This window comes from Drosophila guanche, unplaced genomic scaffold, assembly GCF_900245975.1.
Source record: "Drosophila guanche unplaced genomic scaffold, DGUA_6, whole genome shotgun sequence".
In the NCBI taxonomy this organism is placed as follows: domain Eukaryota; kingdom Metazoa; phylum Arthropoda; class Insecta; order Diptera; family Drosophilidae; genus Drosophila; species Drosophila guanche.
Window position 1 is genome coordinate 1,649,687 of NW_022995752.1, and position 21,742 is coordinate 1,671,428.

Below are 21,742 nucleotides of genomic sequence, written 5' to 3' on the forward strand. Positions count from 1 at the left end.
ATGCCGTGATATCCACAGAGTATACCGAGGATGATTCAACCATCTATAACAAGGATGAAGCCCGAAAGTCTTGTTCTCGGGCCGTGCAAACGGAACAGCCGCGTCTCACGCGATCCGATCTTGGCTTCAGCGTCTCGGGAGATCGTGTCTTCCTGCCCACACCTTGTGAGCAGACGCGCCAAACGATCTTCATCGATACGGTGGCGCCGCCGGTGCCAAATGTGTTGGGGCGACCGCCGCTGGCCGATCGTTTCTGCTACATGTTGGCCGATTTCGCCTCGGCTCTTTATTGCAGTCTCGCCATTATGTGCTGTTGCACCCCCACTATGTTGCGCTAAACAAATGAGAGAATGAATGAATATTCCCCAGTGATGAATTTATCCTGAATTTAATAAAAAGCAGCCAAAGACTAAATATTTAACGGGGTGGCTCAACCGCAATGATGTGGTTGGTTAGGAACTTTCTGTAGTGTGACAACAGCAGATAGAGGCACCAAATGCACAGCAAAACGAACAGAACGTAGGGGAAATTTTCGCCCAACATGAACAGGCAGCCGATAAAAGAGTCCACGGCATTTAGAATGATATGCCACAAGCGGTGATGCAGTGGTGCACGTTGCATGTCCGTGGCCGATGTCACCGACTCCACCTCGATGTGGATCGTATGCTGCTGAATCTGGCTGGGTTTTTCCCCAGGGGCCACTCTGTCCTCCAGTGCCTTGGAGTCGCTCTTGTGTTGTTCCAGAAGAGTCCAGGATGTTTGAATGCTCACCTCGCAGCTGGCGGCCTGAATGGTGCGCTCCGAGTCAGAGCCAGCCGAAAGCCGTTCACAGAGATCTGTAGGATAGAAAGATTGTAGATTAGGGATCCATTTAATGGTAGTATCCGCACAATTACCATGACTGGGAACACGATTCAGTTGATTGGAAACCACGCTCTGATGCTTCTGTGCTCCTCCGTGATCCATGATCTTTGTGTAGCCCTCGAAGAGGTTTAGAAGTTCCACAAAACGTTTGTTGATCTGTTTGTGACTTAGCTCTACCTGTACCAAATAATGCGATGTGCTGCTGCTGCTGCTGCTATCTGATATCTGCTCAGCACAGTTCAGGGACACCGCACTGGGTGTATCTTCCGAAGCAGTGTCCGTGCGTGGGGACACATCTCCGAGACTCTCCTCCTTTGGTTGCAGCATGACGAGTGTCTGTTTGTGTGTGGCAAGTGTTTAGGTGAATTTTATTTCGTGTCACTTCCCAAAATGTTTGTGTGTGTCTGAACAGATAAAGGGTTGCCTGCTGCTTTATGTGTCCACTGAGCTTCGTTGGCTAGTGGACAATTTTTGCGCTAAATTAAGCAATTTCCTGCCATGTCTGGGTCGGAAGCTGGCCTCTTCTTCTGGGTCTGGGCTGCTGCCTCTAATCGTGGCCACTCCACTGTCCGTCCGTCCACTGACACTTCAGGCTCTTTCTCCCATTCTCTCCCTGTCGCCCGTCGTCTATGGATTTTCTGTCTAATATGACAATTATAACGGTCTAGTGCACTAATTCTATTTTGCATAAATGCATTTTTGAAGCCGAATCAAACGAAAGGGTCATCAGGGGTGGCCTCTGGGCGTGGGCCTCAAATGAAGTCTTCATGCAGCAGGTGAATGCAGCAGTGTACATATGTATGTACGTTTTGATGTGTGATGTACATACATATATATACGATGTATGTACATATATTGTTTGCCCGTCTATTGAACCCTTTGTCAGATAATTATAATTATTATTGGAAAAGCAAAGAATCAGTAATGGCTGAAGGGATGCGGATTCCCGTGAAATTCCTTCATAATTTACCATCATTGAAGTATGCATAAAACTCCACCAAAAAGTACCGTATTGCATCCCTCCCCCCACACACAGAAAAAACTTTCTTGGATATACAAATATAATAAATTAATGAAAACTTTTGCTCTTCCCCCCTACACGTTGCAACGCCCGCCCCTCTCACAATTCACTATCATTTTATTTTCTGATATTTACTCTCTCTTTTATTTTTTGAGTGCAAATTTTAACCACAATTTCCGTTCAGTTCCAAAAACGCTGACTCCGTTGGCATATTTCATAATTTGAGCGAGGGGAAACTTTTCGATGAAACTCCATTAAAGGCAGAGACATAATAAATTCATGGAATATCTCGAAATTGGTAGTAGTCCTGCTCCCTGGACAGGAGGAGGAGGTAACTGGTGGCAGACTACGCACATTTGTGCGCCATCTGGTGGATGGGGAAATGCCGGCGTTGTCCTAAGTCCTCCGGCTTTTGGTGTCCTGCGTCCAGTGTGTGCGCACCTGCTACTCCAGTGGTTGTCCTGTTCGAATGCATCTTCTGCCACTGGGGCCCATTGTTATCATTTAAAAGGCTTAAGTGCGCCAAAGATTTATATTTATATATTTGAAAGGGAAGAAAAAATGGAACAAGAAAACCAAACAACGCATACGTCCATGCAGCGAGAAAAATAAGATAAACCAACAACACTTTATTGATTTTCCTCTCGCATATGACGACCCTCTTTCCTTCCTCTGTGTTTGCTGTTGCCTGGCATGGCCTGTGGGCTCCCTTTACCCGTAGTGCCGCAGTTTTGTCGCCTGTCCAAAAAATAAAAAAAAAGTCATGGGGAAGCCCAGGCCCAACGCCTGCGCTTGATTCATCTGCCAGCTGATTGGTGTTTGTGCGAAAGCGTTGGAGCTGAACAACTGTGTGGGATTGTGTGGCCGCCGCCGCCATCCTTCCATACCCTTTGGCTGTATGTTACAGCTAATTTGTGTTGCCTGCTTTTGGGCGTGCGACCCCCTTGTTCACTCGCTACATGGATCTATAATCTGTACACTGAATATACATATCATCCATCCTCTTTTCACAAAAATAATTAAAATCTAAGCCTTCTTTTTGGGGATTCCTTTGAGTCTCCTCTTCTGTCCCTATAAAATTTATTTTGGCAATCATCCTGCTTATGCTGGTCCAGCCTCCTACTCTACAGTTTATGAGGTGTTGCTGATTATTCTCAGTCGGCACAAAACCCCAACAAACCCCCCAAAAAACTTGCAGCTGGCCAGCAAATGGAGTAGGCGTCTAACCGATGCCAAAAACTCTCGAGACTCTCCGCCTCGTGGCCATAAGCTCGTAAATAATATTTGTTTAGAGATATTTTTGCCTTAATGCTTGTTGGTTTCCTATTACTCTGGGCCCAGCTCGTTTATCATCTCTGTTCCCAGCTCAACTGCAGTTGCGGATGCTGCAAAAAGTAGTCCAGTCCACGCGCAGCATGCATTCAATTAGCGCCTGGCAAAAGAATTTAGATTTTCATCATGCCATTTTATCATCATGGCAATAATTTCTCAACACCAGCATCTGCCTTCTAACTTGTGCTATTTATCATAATAATCGTGTTGCAAGTTTGGTTACACTTTAGATTTGAAATGGTACAAATCGTAATTAGAAATGCTTATTTTGGGTTAAAATTTTGATCAGCAATTCCATCAGTGCAAACCATCAATATTGATAGATGCCAGACAGTATTCTTAGCATTTAATGCCTCTGTTTAGTTAGTGCTTCCATATTAGATATTCCATTTCATTTCATATAGTATTCCACTCAGCTCTCTGCACATACATAGAAAGATGTCCATGTCAGAGTCGCTTACAGCTGCCAAAGTCCTCAAAGCGTTGTCAAAACGTTTGCCACTCTTGGCTATGGCAAAAGGTAAGTGAAATTTCCGGGTGAATCCTCCCCAAGGTCTCATGACTCTCAGGCATCGCCTCGCCTGCCTTCTGTGGCAATCAGTGGCCGGGTAGACTCTTACCTGGCCACTTTTGAGCGCCTAGACCTGGCCACAACCCGAACACCCCGCTGGTTAGTTGACATTTAATGGCATTTGACACTCTCCACGGCGTGTCCTCAAGACAGGAGAAAAAACATCACAAGCAAATACAAAATATAGCTAACAAAAAAAAAACACGTAGAAAGGAGAGAATGGAATATCCGTAATGGAAATATTGCTAAGAAAATCAATAGAAAATAAAGGAGACAGCAGCCTGGCAGCAGGCACCCGGCACCAGGCAGGATGGAGCCGGTCGAGCACTTGCCTAATGAAGTTGTTGCCCAAGGAAGGGTGCTGTTGTCCCTGTAGAAGGGACTGGGAGACTAGAATAGCAGCAGGAAGAACCACTACACGGGGAGCATCCCAAGAGCAGGAGCAGGAGTCCTAGACAACAGCAATAACAACATCAATGCACTTAATGCTCTTGTTTGCTTAACTTTATTTGATGTCCTTGCCTTGCCTTGCTTATTTTCCCCCCGTACTTTGCTCTTCGCATGGGTACATGCGGAAAGAGGATACACTTCGCTAGAACATTCACTATGGCGGGGTAAACTGTACCTGTGACAACATTTCCAGCTATTTTTTTTATTTATTAATCCATTTAAAAACATACACGAAAACTCACCGCTGTTTGCCAAGCCACTTTGGGAGAGAGAATCTGCTGAAATTTGATGAAAGTTACTCCTGGAATATGTATCTTGTATTTTCCCTGCTGTTCCATATAAAAATGTCACACTAAAATTCCTCGCGATTGCTAAGCAACTCTGGGAGAGAAACCCCGTTGAATTTTCGTTGATATGTGATAAAAGTTACTGCTGGAAAATATACCCTGGCAAGTGTATTCGACTTTGGGTGGTTATGTCCATCCTTCATTTTAGTTTCTTTGGCTGTGTTTTCTATTTGTTTCCCCTCGACAACTACACACACACATCCATAGATGGTGTTTACGCAGAAGTCAGCTGCAGGAGCCCTCACAGAAGCAGTCGCCGTAACAGTAGCAGTCGCAGGAGCAGGACTCCTGGCAGCACATGTTGACCACTTAGACTCGCAGCAACAACAATAAACAAACAAACAAAAAAACGAGAGAGAGAAAAAAGCGACACCAATTTTCTGGTCTCGAGTGTAATGCATTTAGCGATGGTCGAGCACAATGTACGCTGTCCGATACGGCCCCCTCCCTGTCATGCCTGGGCACCGGATACTTTGCTTATTTTGCGGTCAAATTAATACCGCTGCAGGAGGCAGGCAGGCAGGCAGCAGGCTGTGGCAGGATGTCTGAAACTCGTTCACGTTGCATGTATTTTTAATTAATTGCGTGCCTCCCTGCCCTCGCTCAGCAGATGGGTAGCAGAAGTCTGAGTCGAGTTGATTTGAGTCGACCATGGCATGCCATGTCCTCCCATGTGGCCAGACCCGAGAGCCTGTTCGCTCAAGTCCCTGTTCCTTGTTGTCCTTGTAGTCCGTCGTGTGTGTGCTTGATCCTCGTACTTTAATAGGTTTATGTCCACCTTTTTTTTTTTTTGAGAATTTGTGTGTGCTGCATACCCTGTGCCATTGCGAACAGGATGAATCAGAAATTAATCCTTGGAACAGACTTTTGATTCAATTCTTTTGGGGGAATCATGAAGTTATAAATTATTAAATGTTCCAGAAATGTGATACAAATGGAAACGTGTCTACATTTACATGGAATTACAATAAAAAGCTGTGCAGAGTTACTCAAAATAGAATAGAATTTCCAACGAATTTCCCTTGAATATTTGTGATAAAAATGAAAACTTATTGAGAAAAGAGAGGAGAGGCTCAAGAGGCTTCAGCTATAAAGAATATTCCATCAAACTGAGCTTTTGGCACAGGGCATCTGACAGTCGTGTCGATTCATTCACATTTACGACTTGTTGGACTTTTCGTCTGGCCTGAATCTGACCGCAAGCCTGAGCCGCCTCCGTCGCTACATCATTTGCGGTTAATTGTAAGTAAAGTTCAACGGTATGCTCCAACGCACACATGCCCCACAGCACCACACCGACCTGCTACCCGCTCTCTTCCCCGGCGTTTCCCCACACATTCACATCCTGTGTTCGAGCCCAAGCAGGCGGTGTTCATTATGTCATAAGTAAGTCAAACATTTTGGATACGATTCGATGCGCTTCAGTCACACAACCCAGAGAGACGTATACGACATAAATATCAAATTTTTGTACGAGTTCATTGTCAGTTGATCTTCTCAGCAAACCCGTCAAAATTTTGTGAAAAAACGTTAAATGAATAGAAATTAGCGGAGCAAGCATGCCGGAAACTAAAACCAAGACGATCCCCACTCCCAGCGATGGACGCGACAACTCCGACGATGGCATGGCAGCCACCAATCAGCTGGTTGAACGCCCCCAACCGGCGCCACCGACCAACAGTCGCCGCCAGCCACGCAGTCATCTGTCACAGCAGGGACGACGCGACGCCACCGACTTTACGGCCAGCCAGGAGGTGAAGCTTAAGGCCGGGGATATGCGCATGGCCAAGATCCAGATCAGCCTATCCAATCTGCGCACCGAAATGGAGGAGACACACAAGCAGCTGCAGAATCTCTGCAAAACCATCAAAGTGGACGTGGATGAGGAGTAGTAGGAGCATTCGTTTATGTTAGGAGTACTGTTGCTGAGATGATATCTAAATTTATGTTAAATTCATGAAACAATTATGTACCAAACGCTTAAGAAGAATATACTAAAGGTGAAAAAATAAATCTGCGCATTTTTACAATTTCTTTAAACTCTTAAAATGGAAGAAATGCTGTGGGGTTTTTATTTTAAGAATGGCTGTCAAACATTTCTCTCGTTTCCAGTAATAAAATATTAAATAGTATTACTTTTTATTCTCTCTTTGTAGGCGGTTTTTCCCGGAACCTGAACCCGAGTTATTCCTGAACATAACTAAGGAGCATCTATCAAAAAGCATTCGGCTGCTGCTTTACCAGAACCAACAAAGAGGGAGAGAAGAGAGACAGGTAAACGAATGGACACGAATACATATTGTATACAAAAGTTGCATTCATATGTTAATACCCATAAGTCCCTGCCTGCTATGCCCTCACAACCCGCTCATCATATACTTACCTTCAAATCCCTTTCGAACTTTTGTGGGACGGAGAAGCCGGGGGCAGCGTGATGGCTTGATTTAAATTAAAAATTTATTGCATATTTTTTTGCGCCACCGCTCCAACATTGCATATTGCTTCCTGCTTGTGTGTGTGTGTGTGTGTGTGTGGAAGAAGATATGTTCACGTGTGTGTGTGTATAAATTAAATTTGTGTGCGCCGGCGAACGCGCCCAGGGCCAACAACCGGCAACATGCATGAACATGCCATGAACTCAAATTTCCAACGTCAACGGGTTAAGGATGTGTCCTGGTCGGAAGGGACAGGTACGAGAATATCGTGGAAATGAGAGGAAGTGAAGGGAAGGCACAGAAGCCAAGGAGCCTCGGTGGGTGCTCTGTCGAGTTGAGTTGAGTTGAGTCGAGTCGAGGCTCTGGCGGTCTGGCTGGCACTTCAGCAACCGTTTTGATTACTCGCATGTTTTCGCGTGCAACTAAATTAGCGCACGTGTAATCAAGTTCTGTTCGTTGCAGAAAACAAAAAAACTCAGCAAAAATATTCTACGAAGAAAATTTACATTGAAGCTTGTAGTAAGAACCTCCTTCTTTTTTTTCTATTCAGCCATCCAGTCACCCCGCTCTGCCCTCGTGCTGAAGGGTTCTCATATTTTTTCGGTGTTTGTTGTCAACAGAATGTTAAAAAGTAATGCTGAAAATGGGGAAACACAACATCATCAATCACAGCATAAAATATTAAACATAATGAGTGGGAAAATTTTGCACATAATACTCGTGTAGTTCCAGGCAACACAACTCTGTAGAGATATTTTATTCATTTTATCCGGATACATTATTCCGCTCCAATGGTTCATATTTAACGCCCCGCTTTTCGACGAGAAACTTGACCATAAAGTATTAATTGAAACGCCTTCTTTTGGGAGACAATCAAAGTGCAGTCCGATACGAAATTAATTTCTGGCACATAGCTTGGTATAATCTTTGTATCGATTGTGAAGTCCTTGATATAGAATTGTATATTCTGCAGGGGAAATTACATAAATATATGCTTATCACCCGCGATTAAGCGAAACAAACCTTTTTAAAAGGACAATGCAGGGGAAAATTTGCAACACGTCGCAGTTCATCGGCAATCATTTTGAGCAAATAGTTTGAATATAATGCTTCGAGTGCCTCGCAAAAATTAATTTCCATTGTGGTGTAGTTGGAAACCGTTGAGCCACGCTTAACACCAAAAATATATGCTCCGTTGACATCTTTTACCGTGTTGGCTAATGCAAACTCCACGGAGAATGAGCTGGTCACATGCGATTTTCGATCCAGACGACAGCTGACATTTTGCATTAGTCCCGGCATATGATTTATGCAATCCATCTTGGTGAAGTAGGCATCCATCTATGGATACACGAAAAATGGTTTTAAATCACTTGCAGTTATTATATGATTTTACATTCACCTTTGCCCGAGCATTGCCTATCAGAATGGTCCAAATAAACAGTGGATACACATTCATCCGCCAGACAACGTTCATTTTAATGGGTCCGTTCAACTAAACTGATTTTAAAATTCGTAAAATAGTGTCTCAGATACAAACGGTTTTCATTCCGCAAATGAACTTTTGATTTCGTTTTAAACGCTTCAAACCATTAAAAGCATTTTAATCACTGCCTTTATTAATAGATGGCCAAAGCTATTGTTGAACTACATACATATTTTGTGTCCATATTACATGGTGTTCAAATGGAATGAATGAACTTATTCGCAACTCAAACTGCTCGCTGGCAGATGGTGAAGGTTTTATTCGTTTTTAGCGAGCAAGCCCCCATAAGCCGTGTATCGCAATACGCAAACAATCCCTGTGTCCCAGGCTGATAACAAATGTTTACTTTATTTTGTGGGTAAATTAATATATGATATCATGACCATAACTGATAAAAATACGTACTTCTGCGAGCTATATTGTGTACGATACAAAAAGGGCGAACTAGAACAGATAGTCATAAAAGATTTACTATCACACTTTACTGCCAGTTGGCTGGACCATCGATACCGCTTTATGTACCTGTAGACATTAAAAAAGGTTTTTCATCATGTTGGAATTTATTTTTTCCTTTTTTTTATTCCATTTTTGGAATAATTCGTCCACGTGTTACGGTCCGTGCACCGATTCCCGTTCTGTGTAAATAATCCACCACAGATCTAAATGAACCAAAGGGTATGAATTTGGGAAATTCCTCTTCATCAATGTACATTTTGTCCATCGTGTAGTTAAAATTCTGTGGAAGGCGATTACTTGAATTATTTTCATCGAAACAGGCTCACCAACCGCTCAGCTCACCGCTTTGAAGGGACAGCTCAGATTCGAATGCTTTTTGAGACCCTTTGCGTACATGCTAAACAATCGATTTTTGTGACTATCCCCGAGGAAAAGGCAGGCATCCACTTGAACATCGTAAAGACGCATTTTTTTGCTGTTTTGCTTCGAAAAATCCAACGTGGCATGCGCACCCAAATAGTCGAGACTACGCTTTAGCACCATCTGAGAGTCGACGTAGCTCCGATTGTTTATCTGAACGATTTGAAACGCGAACGTTTCGATATAGTCCGGATCAAGCGACGATACGATGATCTCATCAAGGACTAAGCAATAGTTACGCTCTGTTCTCCCCTCCCTTGGCACAGAGAGTATGAAGAACCAAAAAATCCAAAACACAGTGCCCATAGCTAAGGGTGGAAATGTACTCCTACAGTTCGTGCAATATATTTGTATTTATTTGTCAATAAGGTCGGTCACGATATCATTATTTATATAGTGCTCCATTTAAATAAATGAATGAATTATAAAAATGTGAAAAAGTACTTCATTTTAATTGGATATTTATTTTATTTTGTTGTCATAATAAATATTTTTGTGTAATATCATAAATTACTCCCCTGCCTCGCAACCTCGCTTTCCGCACATTCTCTCCCCTTGGTGAATTGGTTATGGAAATACATTCAGAGAAAAATGCGACTCTAGGTGGGAAATTGTAAAAAGAAATATCTTCACATTCATATCTTTGTAACACATTTCTTCATACCCGGTACTCGAAGAGTAAATAGGGTATATTGTATTTGTGTGAATAACGATTGTATGTAACGCACAGAAGGAAGCGTTTCCGACCCCATATTCTTGATCAGCATCAATAGCCGAGTCGATAGAGCCATCCATGTCTGTCTGTCCGTCTGTCCGTCCGTCCGTCCGTCTGTCCGTCTTGTTTGTCGGCTAGTTCTCAGAGACTATAAGAGCTAGAGCCACCAAATTTTGGCTCCAGACTGCAGTATGCTCCCTCTGAAACCAGTGTATTTCAAAAATTAGCCACGCTCCTTCCGCCCCAGAAAAAGGGCGAACATGTCCGTAGGAAATGACCATATCTATCAGACCACCGAATTGGGATCCGATTGGACCATTATTATAGCCAGAATGAAGAAATTAATTTGCAGTGGCTAAACCCACCCCGCCCCGCAGCTTATATTTGATTTTTTTTCACATTCTCGAATTCACTCTGCTTCTGCATTATGCGGCCTCTGCCGGTTTTTAACGTAACTTCTCGTTTTTATTTAAAACGTCCATAGAGAACTATCATTCCATTTTTATACATCAACTGAGAATTCTTGAATATAAAATAGTTTCAAAATGTTTTTGATATTTAAAACAAATATATTCTTCATATAAACTGATTTCTGGTTGCGGCACGTGCACCATTCAGGTTTTGGCTATGGATTTGCCGTTTACTGTGAGACGTGCAGTTATGCCCTGTCTGGTTAAAAATTCGATGATACTTCGAAATTGTCCTAGCGGTAAGAACGAAGGAAATTTCTGCTCATCTAAGAACATTTGATTTATCGTATAATTAAAGTTCTGCAGATTAGAAATTATTAAATGGCATCTTAAATTCCAACACTGTTTTGGGACTTACATCTTAAATTATAATGTTTCTTAATAATTTTTGCGTAAATGTTCAACATACGACTTTTAGTTCCAGCTCCCAGAAAAGAGCAACCCTCAAATTGTTCATCATACAATTTGATTTTCTTATTGTTGGGCTTCCAAAACTCCAGGGTGTTATGTACACTCAAGGCCTTGAGATTACGCTTGAATATCAATTGAACATCGAAGTAGTTCCGATTGTTCAATTGGAACAGTTGACAATCGAACTGTTCTATCAAGTCCGGGTAGAGACTCGTCACGCTAATCTCATCAAGACCAGCTCATGGCAAAAGCTTAAAATATAATACTGACACGGGAAGCCAGGGGAGTCGATTAAAGAGCTCAATGGAGTTAAAAATCATTTCAATATTTGTCTAATCATTTGATTTGATGACTTGCTATTTGAGCTGTTGTTAAAAATATTCTAAAATATCGGATGGAATATTTATTATGCATGAAACGGGCGGAAGCATCTATTTAATTTCGTAATTGTTCCCAGACATAAATACCAAACAAATTTGTAGGAAAACTAAATTATTTGTATATCCGCCATCTAAAAGTACAGGGTATAAGACTCTAACAAATGCTGGGGGATGTAATGAATCTATGGAATCCATTTTATAGGTTAGAAATCCTTATTCAACGACTGTCTTCAAAATTTTCTTCAAATTGCACATAATGTTAACCTTTTAATTCAACATATAATATCAGAAGTCAAGGCCTAGGCACAATTTTACCGTGAACTATAATACGAACACTCAATTTCTGTTTGGTTGAATATTCAATGAGGGCCCGAAAGACGCCCAGCGGTATGAAGGAGGGCAGTTCCTGTTCATCAAAATAGAGTTGGTTAAACGTGTAGTTGAAATTCTGCAGTAAGCGATGGGAATAAAAATGAAAATTAATGTTAAATTTTTTCTTATCTGTCCCGCACTCACCGCCTTGAAGGGGCAACTCAGGTTGGAATATTTTCTTAGGGCTTTGGCATAGATGTTAAACAAACGATTCTTGTGGGACACATCGAGGAAGAGACACGCATCCAATCGTACGTCGTATAGTCGAATTTTCTTTTGTCTGCCCTTCCAAAAATCCAGGGCGGTACGTGCAGACATATCCTTAAAATTACGTTTGAATATTATTTGAGCATCGACGTAGCTCCGATTATTCCGCTGGTACAACTGCAACTCCAGCTTTTCCATTAAGTCCGGATCACGGTCCGACACGCTGATCTCATCGAGGATAACCCGAAAATTGCGCTGCTCTGTCATCGCGTCATTTATGACGAGAAACCAGCAGATCCACAGCACAGCACAGATCATGGCTAATGTTTCGAATATAATGCTGATTGAGGTGCAATTGAAGGGTCATGGGATTGATTTTCATTTTAAAATAATCCATTAAACAGTGTCCAATTGTGTCAACAATTAGATGTGCAATTATTTGCACATTTTAATATTTTTTAATTTCTCAATGTTCTGCTCTATATTTCAAAAGATTTATCATATCCAATGGCATGTATAATATGCAATAATTAGGTAGGAAGCACATAGAGCATCACTTTTTCTCTCCCAGTGTGACTTATCAGTAAAATACGTAAGTATTCAAACTATCTCCAAAGAATAAACCAAATAAAATTTATTAAAAGTCCGTTACACTTTCTGAAATCTCCTGGTTTTTATCGGAGAATTTTTCATGGTATGGTATGGTATTTTCCATCATTTATTTGAATCTAGTTCTTGGCTATAAATTTCCCCTGCGTGACGAAACGCGCACCCAATTGTTTCTGGGTAAAATATTCCGTGATCGTGCGGAATCTGCCAACTGGAATAAACGATGGTAGATCCTGGGTCTCCAATTGCCAATTGGTCAACGTGTAGCTAAAGTTCTGTGGTAAACGAATGGGAGTGAAATATGAATTACAATTTTCAATGGCATTTACTCACGGCCTTGAAGGGGCAAATGAGATTCGCATTTGCATGCTTTCGAAAGCTTTTAACGTATATATTAAACAGCCGATTCTTGTGAGCAGTTCGTAGCAGCAGGCACCCATCGAAACTAACGTCGTAAATTTTCATTTTTTGATTGTTTGGCTTCCAAAAGTCCATGGCAGTGCGTACACTGATTTCTCCGACATTCCGCTTGAGCACAAATCCACAATTCACGTAGCTCCGATTGTCCTTTTGGAACAGCTGGCAATCGGCCCTTTCGAAAATGTCAGGCTTCCAGTATGTTAAGACGAACTCGTCAAAGTGCACTGTCATTTCCTCAGCAATGACTGGCTTTATGAGGCTGATGACAGATGAACTGATGATGATCCGAAACAAAGTGTTCATGGCTAACGTTTATGCTATAATGCTCGTTGGAGCCAACAGAATCAGCTGACAAGCGACAAGCGTTTTATTTTGCATAATTATATATTTATTCTATTAGTCCATGGATGGTTATTGATATAGAATGGTTCTATAATTTAAATAGTCCAAGCGGAACGTACTCGCTGGATCTAAACTATTACAAGATATCACTCAGCTGCTTTCTGATTTTTTTTTTTGCATTCACCAGCATTCTCTTATACATATACATATTTCGCTCGTGCCTCTGAATATGGGAAATTTAAGTTGAGAGAGATGTTTATGATCATATGTCCAGTTTATTGAGTGGCCAGGGGACCAGCGCAATCCCAAACCAAACTGCATTGCCACAAATTCTTGGAATTAACATTGGCTATTCATTATGCTCTATTCAATCGTCCATCCAATTGCATGTGAGCTAGAGGCTTTGACTTGTGCTGAAAAATGAGATTCATGCGGAAGGAGCATTGCGGCAGGAGCTCGGGCAGAACTTCTTCGTTTAAATAGGCGCGAGTCAAAGTGTAGTTGAAATTCTGTTGAAGAAAGTTTAATAAATATTTAAGGGATATTTTCTTTTTTTTTCCTTACCGGCTTAATGGGACATACGGGTTTCGCATTCACAAATGAGGCAAAACTATTGTAGAATATACGAACAAATCGATTCCTGTAAACATTGCTGATAACATGACAGACATTCAATTTGACATCGAAGAGCCGCACCACCGGCATTCGAGGGCGACTGATGTTCATTGTAGAACGCATCGTAATTTCGTTCAGCGATCGATTGAAAATCAGGTGTCCCGACAGATAGCTGCGGTTCTGCTCCTGCTCCACGAAGGCACTTTGCGATACAATTATTGTGGCATCATCGACCACGAAGGTGAAATAATCCACATGCAGCACATAGGCAGCAAGGCAGTAGCTGAAATATCCTCCGACTACCAGATATAGACGGAGTAGCGACATCTGGTCTACTTGATAACTGGCCTACTACACAGACAAAACTACGATACTGCCTCGTAAAGGGAGATGGGACTGTGGGACTGGGACTCCATTGTGCCCGGCAATTATGCGCTGCGATGGCGTTGACGATGGCGATGGCGGAGGCGGCGGCCCTAATGGCTTTTTAAATGGTGTCGTCTGGTCCAAATTGCCACAATCTCTCAATATGTCAACAATGAGTATTCATACTCGTCGTACTATACGTATACTTCATACTTGTACATTTGTACATTAATAAATTCTTGAAGCTTGTTTTTTATGTATTTTTTTTTTTTTGGTTCTTTGAAGCGCATTCAAAAATGCAAAAAAATACAAAAATAAAAATACATTCGTATGCACTAAAGAAAAATGAAAATGTTTCACGTTTGTGGAAAGATTGCGAGTTGAGAAAGCGGCTAAATACATACACATAAAAAGGGGTGAAAAAAAAATTACCAAACACACACAGTGAGAGGGGAATGAAAACGAGTAAAAAGGGAAAAGAAAGCAAAAGGAAATGGTATATTAAGCGGGCATAGACGATAATTGTACCCTGTTAGCTGTATGAAACCGAAATGGAAGCCAAGAAAGGATGAAATTACTAATGATACAAAGATGCATATAAACTAAAGGTCATCAACCAAAATGATTTAAAAAATGAAATTTTTAAATAATCCTCAAAAGCTTATCTTAACGACGTAAACAGGGTACCAGTTCGTCTAGCATCCTACTAGTAAAGTATCCCTTCTTCTGTTCAGAAAACGCAACCCAAAGGATGTCAACAGAAATGTTAATAACACCAGTGCACCGCTACCGCCAACGCAATCGCCATTGCCTTTGCCTCTACCTCTGCCTCTGTCAAGTGCTGCTCCAGCCAGGATGAGGATGAGGATGAGAACGCAGCTGTGAATAAGTCTAAGGATGAGTAGGGGATGAGTACGAGGATGGGTGCCCACTGAGGCAAAAACAGTGGCCGTAAAACAGAAAAAGCAAAGCGAAGCAGCAAGAGCAGCAGCAGCAAAGTGAAGTTAAAGTAAAGTGAAGAAGCACCCAACCAGTCTGTCTGACTGTCTGACAGCAGCAGCAGCATCCAGTCGAGTGTAGTTCAAACATCACACCTACCGTTGGAGCGTCTACCGTCTGGGATCCTGGGATCTGGAGGGTCTCTGCGTCTGCTTCTGCAGATGGAGCTGTGGTCCATATTATGTAAACATTTGCTGGGTTTCACATTTTTTCTTCTCTTTTTTTTTCGCCCCGTTTTTAGCCTGCCTTCTGGTGCTCCCCTTTGATTCACACTGTGGCTGTTGGCTGTGGGTGGTGTTTATTGTGTAGCCGGCTTTTGTCGGATTCCCTAGGCCCCGGTTCCAACACTCTCAATCGAATACGTGTGGTGGTTTTTTTTTGCACGACATGACAGAGCGGAACAGTTTTTGTCTTTAAATAAACAGGAACAGAAAATCTAGGTGGAAATCGAACGAAGGATATGGAAAACGTTCAAAACAAATATAAACAAACTAATAAAATATTAATTTGACTGTGTGGAAAACAAACTAATTTTCGCATTTTCAAGTAACAATTTTCCCTAAGTGACCAATTTGTTTGAATGCAATTAAAACAACAACAACAACAACAAGTACGAGGAGTAGCAGGAGAACCTTTTTCCGACATTTCCATTTGCTTGACAAAGTCGTCAGTGGCTCTCTAACGGGTTAACCATAGTTCTGAAAACTTGTACTGCTGCTGCAAATTTGTGCAATTTTCATTCACTCCCCACCCCCCGGGATGGGACAGAGAAAAGCAGAGTAGACCAGAGCAGGCAGGGAGCCCTAATTAGACTTTGTGAGCGTGTGAGGCTCATTCCATATGCAAATTGCAGTCGATTGGTTTCGCATTACATAATTAATAATTCAATGAGAATGCATGTCAATCACACGCACAAATACATCCACTCATCCACCCACCCAGAGCACCCATCCATCCACCAGCGAGCAGACCACCACTTAGAAGACCAGGAAAATTGTGGTGCTGCGGTTCTCATAGTATGTACAGCGAATAGCGAATAGTTTTACAAACTGCTGGGTGTGAATATTCACAAGTACTCAAGGGGCACTCGGAGGAGCACCTTTTGCTGCATTTTCCGTGGGGTCTACTGAATTATTACTGGACCTACCATTATAGTATATTTTCCATTGCCTTGGGGTATACTTATAACAGTTACTGTATATGGCACATTTGCAATAGTTTCGTCCAATTATTGACAGAGCTATACTTATGGAAATTGCTGTATTTCTGCTTAAAAAATAGGTCACATCCTGCAATGAACTGCAAGTGATTATAATACCATCTACTTCTTATAGCTGATCCATCAGTTTGGTTTTCTATTTGTATCCTCGAATTTGTTGACTTCTCCCAAAAATAAAACCCCCACACGTATTCGAAGTGCCATAGAAACTTGAAATGTTGTGTGCGTGTGTGTGTGTGTGTGGGAGGCATCTATAGATAGGGGTACGGCCCAAGGCCTTTTTTCTGTGCAATCAATAAATTTTACAGTCGAGTGCTCAGGTGCTGCCATCCACGGATTACGCATTTAGTTGGCTTGGGCATCAGGTGAATGCTTTATGGCTCTTTGGGGTTGGCAGTGGAAGACTTGGTTCGGGACTACTTCTCCTTCCGCAATCCTTTAATTTGTTTTATTTAATCCAGGAATTCGGTTGGTTTTTAAACCTATTACAGATGTTGCAGCACCACCGCTCCCTCTCGATGGAAGTCACCCCCTTGTGTCAGCAAACACTCGTTAAAATTCACTTAAAATTCCATCATCATAAATTTGTCAAAAATTGCACACTCGTTCGCCTCACGAGCGCAGCCTTAAAGTGTCGACATTAATGCTGCCCGTCTTTTGTCTACTATCCACAGTTCCGGTCGGTGAGGGGGTAGGTATGGGGGGTTTTGTTTTTCACTTTAACTTTATTTTCCGAAGACGAATGTCTTACTTCACCAAATTGTTTTTGTGGAAAATCGTAATTTACAATGGCATTCCAAGGTCACGCAGCACATCGTAAACTTAAGTGTTGGGTGAAGAAATCCGCACAATTCTTTTTAGCACATGTTTCACAATTCGTTCCACTTGTTTGGCCATTAGAACTTCTAGATACTGTCAAATTACACAATCGTGACACAGTCTTTAATTTTCCAACAACTTTTGACAATGTTTATCATTTACCTGCAGCAATGAAAACTATATAGATATGGGGTAATCAAACTTCGAAGTACATAAGCACATAATTACTAATATTGATTGATGGCACTACAATATTTGTGTAGATTATGAATTTTTTTTTAATTTTATTAAATATTTTACAAGGAAACTCCTCCCCCTGAGCTGCAAAGCCTCTCGGAGAAAATTATCGTTTTAAACTGTTCTGCGTTTTTTTCAAACATTTTAAATTTGTTAAACAAAGAACGAGAAAACATACAGACACACCCATGACATCGTAACTACAGTATGCTGATGATTTTTGTAAAACTCTGTACATGCTCTTGCCACATGCCCCCAAGCCCCCAAGAAACTTCTTCTAGACAAATGAGTTTTTCTTTAAGACCGTTCGCTCGTCTGAGTTTTCTTATGACAACCTTTAGTTTATTACTTTTGGTTTATGTTTTCGTCAGTTGGCCAAATGTTTTAGTTTTAGCGGCAGCGCAGTGGCAACAGCAGGGGGCAGGCAACTCCCATCCACAATCTACAGCTTTTTGTGGCAAGGTCTTTTTCACTAGCTCCATGGCTCCATGGTGACTTCAATTTTTGGCAACAAAACGCAGCCAAAAGTTGCTGCAGCAGCACAAAAAACAAAAAGAAAAAAAAAAGAAATGGAAATCCGCCCAAGGCAAAAAAGCAATAACAAAATATTATTATCAAAATCATTCATCATGTGGCTGCAGGCAATAAATTTTCGGCTTCTTGCTGCGAAATGCAGCAGCAACAACAACAAAAGGAGGGAGAACTACAATTATTTTGGTAGACGTAGTAGTAGTAGTACTTGTACTAGTTGTGGTAGCTAACTGTTAATAAATCGCAGCTACAGATATCAGCCAACAGTTAGCACAGTTAGTAGGAGCAGCAGCGGCAGCTGGTGTGGCGCCACAGACGGCACGGAGTGGGGACGCATAAAAGTTCCGGGGCCTTGCCCCGCGAAACGAACTTTAACTGAAAGCGAGGCGTGGCCAGAGCTATAAAGCATTAACATAAAACTCCCGAAATATACGTTAAAAAGAGAGAAAAAGAAAGAAAATGGAAACAGTTAGTGGCCCCGCTAAGAATATTCAATGGTGCCCCCTGCTCTGCCGCTGCCGCTTTCCTCAGCCAAGCTGTAAATTTTCACATTACTTAAGCGCTTTCATTAATTTCGTATTAAACAAGTTTCGCCCCATTTTCATGATGTTGTCTTTGGTCCTCAGCAAGCAGACGCCAAAAAGAAATTCGGAATTTATTTTATCAAAGATTTCGATAGAATGAAATAAATATTGTGATTTTTAAAGAAAAGCTAGAAGGAAAGGCTGGCTTAGAGGTTAAACTAGTATTAGATGCCCCTGTAGCATTTATTTATTTATAGCTTGGACTTAGCTTTTCGACACAACAAAGTAAATAAAGCAGGAAGCAACCCGTGCTTAAATATTCAAACAAATATTTCGGGAATCACACAAACAGTAGTAGACAGAAAAAAATTCCCCGAGCACATAGAAACCAAAACACAATTTATACTCAACATGCTGCAGCCCCAGGATGAAGAACAAAAGGACAAATGTTCCACTGTGGTCGTAATGGCTGAAATTACATCGGAGGATCCATTGGAGGATGGTTTCCAGGACGGAGCTAAGCAGACACCAGACAGCAGCATGTCAAATTATGTGGACGAGATCCAGTCGAGTCAGGAACAGATTACCACACGCTTTACAGAGCTGCTAAACTTCTTCGAGAGCTATGCAAAGATCATAGACGTAGAACTGAAGCAGCCGGTCGTGGTTTCCAATCAACTGGAACGTATGTCAAACCATGGTATGAGGGAGGAAACTACCATTCAGTGATACCTAATCTATAACATCCTTCCCAAAGATCATGATGAGATTACGTCGGTTATTGTGGAGGATCACACAATCAAGACCGCCACCAGTGAGGTGAGCATTCAGACGTCCTTGTCGCTGCTAAAGCAACAGCAGAACGCCTCCAAAGTAGTGGAGCAAGGAGTGTCCGTGTACACCACGGAAAAGCCCAGCCAGGCGCTGCAGCATACCATCCACATTGAGGTGGAGAATGTTCCATCGGAGACGGAAATGCAGAGGACGCCACTCCGCCAGAGATTTTGCAAAATTGTAGTCAATGCCTTGGAGGTTCTTATCGGCTGCATGTACATGGTCGGCGAAAATATCACCTATGTGATGCTGCTCAGTGTCCTGTGCATTTGGTGCTTCTATCGTTGAAATGTCAAATAAAATGCGTTTCTTTCTTTTCCTTTAATTTGATTAAACTTTGGATCGAATTGAAAGACTCGATAGTTCTTATTTTCTTGTCCAGCAAGTGCTCTTCTCTATCAATAATCCATCAGTCTCCTATGTTTCGTTTCCTCTCGTCTTTTTGCAGTTCCTCTTTGGAGTACATTTTGCAAATTGCATTTCATTCTTCGACTTCCTCTTTGGCCATTGTCATTTGTAATCATCATTATCGTCATCGTCATCGTCATCATTCTCATAATCAATTCACTTGTCATTCGAGAGCTGAATGTAATGCAGTGCAGTGCCCTTCCTCTGTCCCTCTGTCTCTCTGATACTCTCACTTGTCGTTATTCTCTTTGCCACTTGTTTGATAAATAATTGTCCGTCGTTTAGGTTGGTACATAAACAAGTAAAGTTAAGAGCATATTGTATATTGTATATTGCCCATCCCATACCCCATACCCATCTTGCGGACACATGCTGTGTGTTCTGGGCTGTGTGTGATGTGGTGCTCTCTACGAGAATGCCTTCGCTAACGGCTCTTGGTAACCGCACGGCAAAGCCTCTCGCTGGGCCTCTGACCACATCATCAAATGCAAAATACGAAATGGTAAATGGGGAAATGGTAAATGGGAAATACGAATTTGCAGAACCAGAAGCAGAAGCAGAAGCAGCGTAATTGCCACCGCATCAGGCCCAAAGCTGAAACCAATAAACCAGCACACGTCGATTAGTTGCACATGAATGCGGCAACATGGGCAACGGCGGCGGCGGCGGTCGCATGGCCAGGTGATGGAAGATAGGCGATGGGCGAAGCTTATCTGCTGTGGCATTCGGAGATCTGGTGGGGTAAATGCTGCCAAGACAGACAGTCACACGACGTTGAGCTCATTTAAGCCATGTCTTAAGAAGCTTTTGGCTATAACATTTTACTTCTCTCCTTGCCACACAGTGGCAAGTAGAAAACTTGAACCCATGGAGGGTTTGAGTTCGAGTTTGACCCAAACGGCCCACAGGTGACCGACCAATTCGCAAAATGGTCAAACTGTGTATGCATGGGTGTCGCCTGTCTGCCACGAGCGAAGAGGAACCGCAACGGGACGTAGCCTGGCAACAGATTTCACATATTTGCGTAACCCTCTCTAACCTGCATCGACTAACCAACCTAACCGGCGATTGCTCATTCGCTCAGAGTGGAGGAGTGGTGGTACAGGGCGGAGCGGAGCGGTGCGCCTTCACCGCATTCCAGGCGAAGCGACGAGGAGAACCGACCATGAATTTTGCATTTTGTGCTGTGTGTATTTTTAGCGGGGTCTGCCGTTGGGCAGGCAGGCAGGCCTGTGATTCATCAAAAGAGCGGCGACAGCTGACAGGCCGACAGCTACGCATAGAAATGAATTATACAAAAACTAGATAGACAATGGGCAATAATGCCTTACGCCTCACATTCCCCATCCTCCACATCGCCACCCGCCCTAGCTCTCAGGGAGAAACACCTGAGGCGACGACGAAGCGAATTGACTACGCTTATTCTTTATTAGTTGAACCCCCCCCGAGAAACCAGTTGACAAAAGGCAACGAACGCTGGTCAAAAGAACCAAGTGAGAATCAAAATATACTAGAGCGGCTAGTCTACACCGAACCTTGAATGCCCTCTGTTCAGAAATCCATACGGTTTAAATAAGATTTCAAAATCAAATGGAAATCGCTACGATTTCGAAATACATTCAGAATATACTGATAATTATGGGTATTACCCAAATGTACATTTATAGGTTCCGCCTGCATTCATTTTAATCGTAATACTACATCATTTTTATATATTTTTTTAGTTTTCCGATAAGACTTGTTCAAGGTCAGAACTACAATACATGAATGTAATACGTTTGTGTGTTTGGATCAAAGAAAGTCGCTGTAAAAATACTCTTACAATTGTAGCAGCATTTTAGGAAAAGTATTTTTAAATCGCATTACTTATAGAACTTGTTCA

At 42.1% G+C, this 21,742-nt stretch overlaps 10 protein-coding genes across 13 annotated transcripts in view; 5 read left to right on the forward strand and 5 right to left on the reverse strand.

The window, feature by feature from the left end:
* Positions 1–416, forward strand: part of LOC117587808 — a 940-nt gene extending 524 nt beyond the window's left edge. Inside the window, exon 2 of the mRNA XM_034278762.1 lies at positions 19–416. Coding sequence (XP_034134653.1) covers positions 19–338 — 320 coding nt within the window. The 3' untranslated portion in view covers positions 339–416. The remainder of the gene's footprint in view (positions 1–18) is intronic.
* The window catches only part of LOC117587807, a 25,357-nt gene extending 24,119 nt beyond the window's left edge, over positions 1–1,238 (reverse strand). Inside the window, exons 1-2 of the mRNA XM_034278761.1 lie at positions 897–1,238; positions 411–836 (exon numbers count right to left, since the gene is read on the reverse strand). Coding sequence (XP_034134652.1) covers positions 418–836; positions 897–1,191 — 714 coding nt within the window. The 5' untranslated portion in view covers positions 1,192–1,238 and the 3' untranslated portion in view covers positions 411–417. The remainder of the gene's footprint in view (positions 1–410; positions 837–896) is intronic.
* LOC117587804 (1-acylglycerol-3-phosphate O-acyltransferase ABHD5-like) overlaps positions 1–19,000 on the forward strand; it is a 21,667-nt gene extending 2,667 nt beyond the window's left edge. Inside the window, exons 2-3 of the mRNA XM_034278756.1 lie at positions 10,462–10,468; positions 18,984–19,000. The gene's annotated coding sequence lies outside the window, so the exon portion shown is untranslated. The remainder of the gene's footprint in view (positions 1–10,461; positions 10,469–18,983) is intronic.
* LOC117587799 overlaps positions 1–21,742 on the forward strand; it is a 39,592-nt gene that overhangs the window by 7,984 nt on the left and 9,866 nt on the right. For all 3 annotated transcript variants that reach the window (XM_034278745.1, XM_034278747.1, XM_034278746.1), the window contains one exon: positions 6,742–6,859. The gene's annotated coding sequence lies outside the window, so the exon portion shown is untranslated. The remainder of the gene's footprint in view (positions 1–6,741; positions 6,860–21,742) is intronic.
* Positions 6,065–6,598, forward strand: LOC117587812. The gene has a single exon (XM_034278768.1). The coding sequence runs from the start codon at positions 6,145–6,147 to the stop codon at positions 6,475–6,477; it is 333 nt and encodes a 110-aa protein (XP_034134659.1). The 5' UTR covers positions 6,065–6,144; the 3' UTR covers positions 6,478–6,598.
* On the reverse strand, positions 7,813–8,361 carry LOC117587811. The gene is made up of 2 exons (XM_034278767.1): positions 8,044–8,361; positions 7,813–7,987 (listed from the first exon to the last, which is right to left on the reverse strand). Exons 1-2 carry the CDS (start codon positions 8,359–8,361, stop codon positions 7,823–7,825), a joined length of 483 nt encoding a protein of 160 aa, XP_034134658.1. The 3' UTR covers positions 7,813–7,822.
* Positions 11,651–12,204, reverse strand: LOC117587972. Its single transcript, XM_034278981.1, has 2 exons — positions 11,875–12,204; positions 11,651–11,806 (listed from the first exon to the last, which is right to left on the reverse strand). The coding sequence occupies exons 1-2, from the start codon at positions 12,202–12,204 to the stop codon at positions 11,651–11,653; spliced, it is 486 nt and encodes a 161-aa protein (XP_034134872.1).
* On the reverse strand, positions 12,666–13,309 carry LOC117587974. Its single transcript, XM_034278982.1, has 2 exons — positions 12,880–13,309; positions 12,666–12,821 (listed from the first exon to the last, which is right to left on the reverse strand). The coding sequence occupies exons 1-2, from the start codon at positions 13,267–13,269 to the stop codon at positions 12,666–12,668; spliced, it is 546 nt and encodes a 181-aa protein (XP_034134873.1). The 5' UTR covers positions 13,270–13,309.
* On the reverse strand, positions 13,647–14,265 carry LOC117587813. The gene is made up of 2 exons (XM_034278769.1): positions 13,873–14,265; positions 13,647–13,817 (listed from the first exon to the last, which is right to left on the reverse strand). The coding sequence occupies exons 1-2, from the start codon at positions 14,248–14,250 to the stop codon at positions 13,665–13,667; spliced, it is 531 nt and encodes a 176-aa protein (XP_034134660.1). The 5' UTR covers positions 14,251–14,265; the 3' UTR covers positions 13,647–13,664.
* Positions 18,935–19,777, forward strand: LOC117587809. 2 transcript variants are annotated; one of them, XM_034278764.1, is made up of 2 exons: positions 18,935–19,303; positions 19,376–19,777. In XM_034278764.1, the coding sequence occupies exons 1-2, from the start codon at positions 19,030–19,032 to the stop codon at positions 19,738–19,740; spliced, it is 639 nt and encodes a 212-aa protein (XP_034134655.1). In that variant the 5' UTR covers positions 18,935–19,029; the 3' UTR covers positions 19,741–19,777. The 2 variants fall into 2 exon arrangements, with proteins under 2 accessions (XP_034134655.1, XP_034134654.1); XM_034278763.1 differs by having other exon boundaries at positions 18,936–19,318.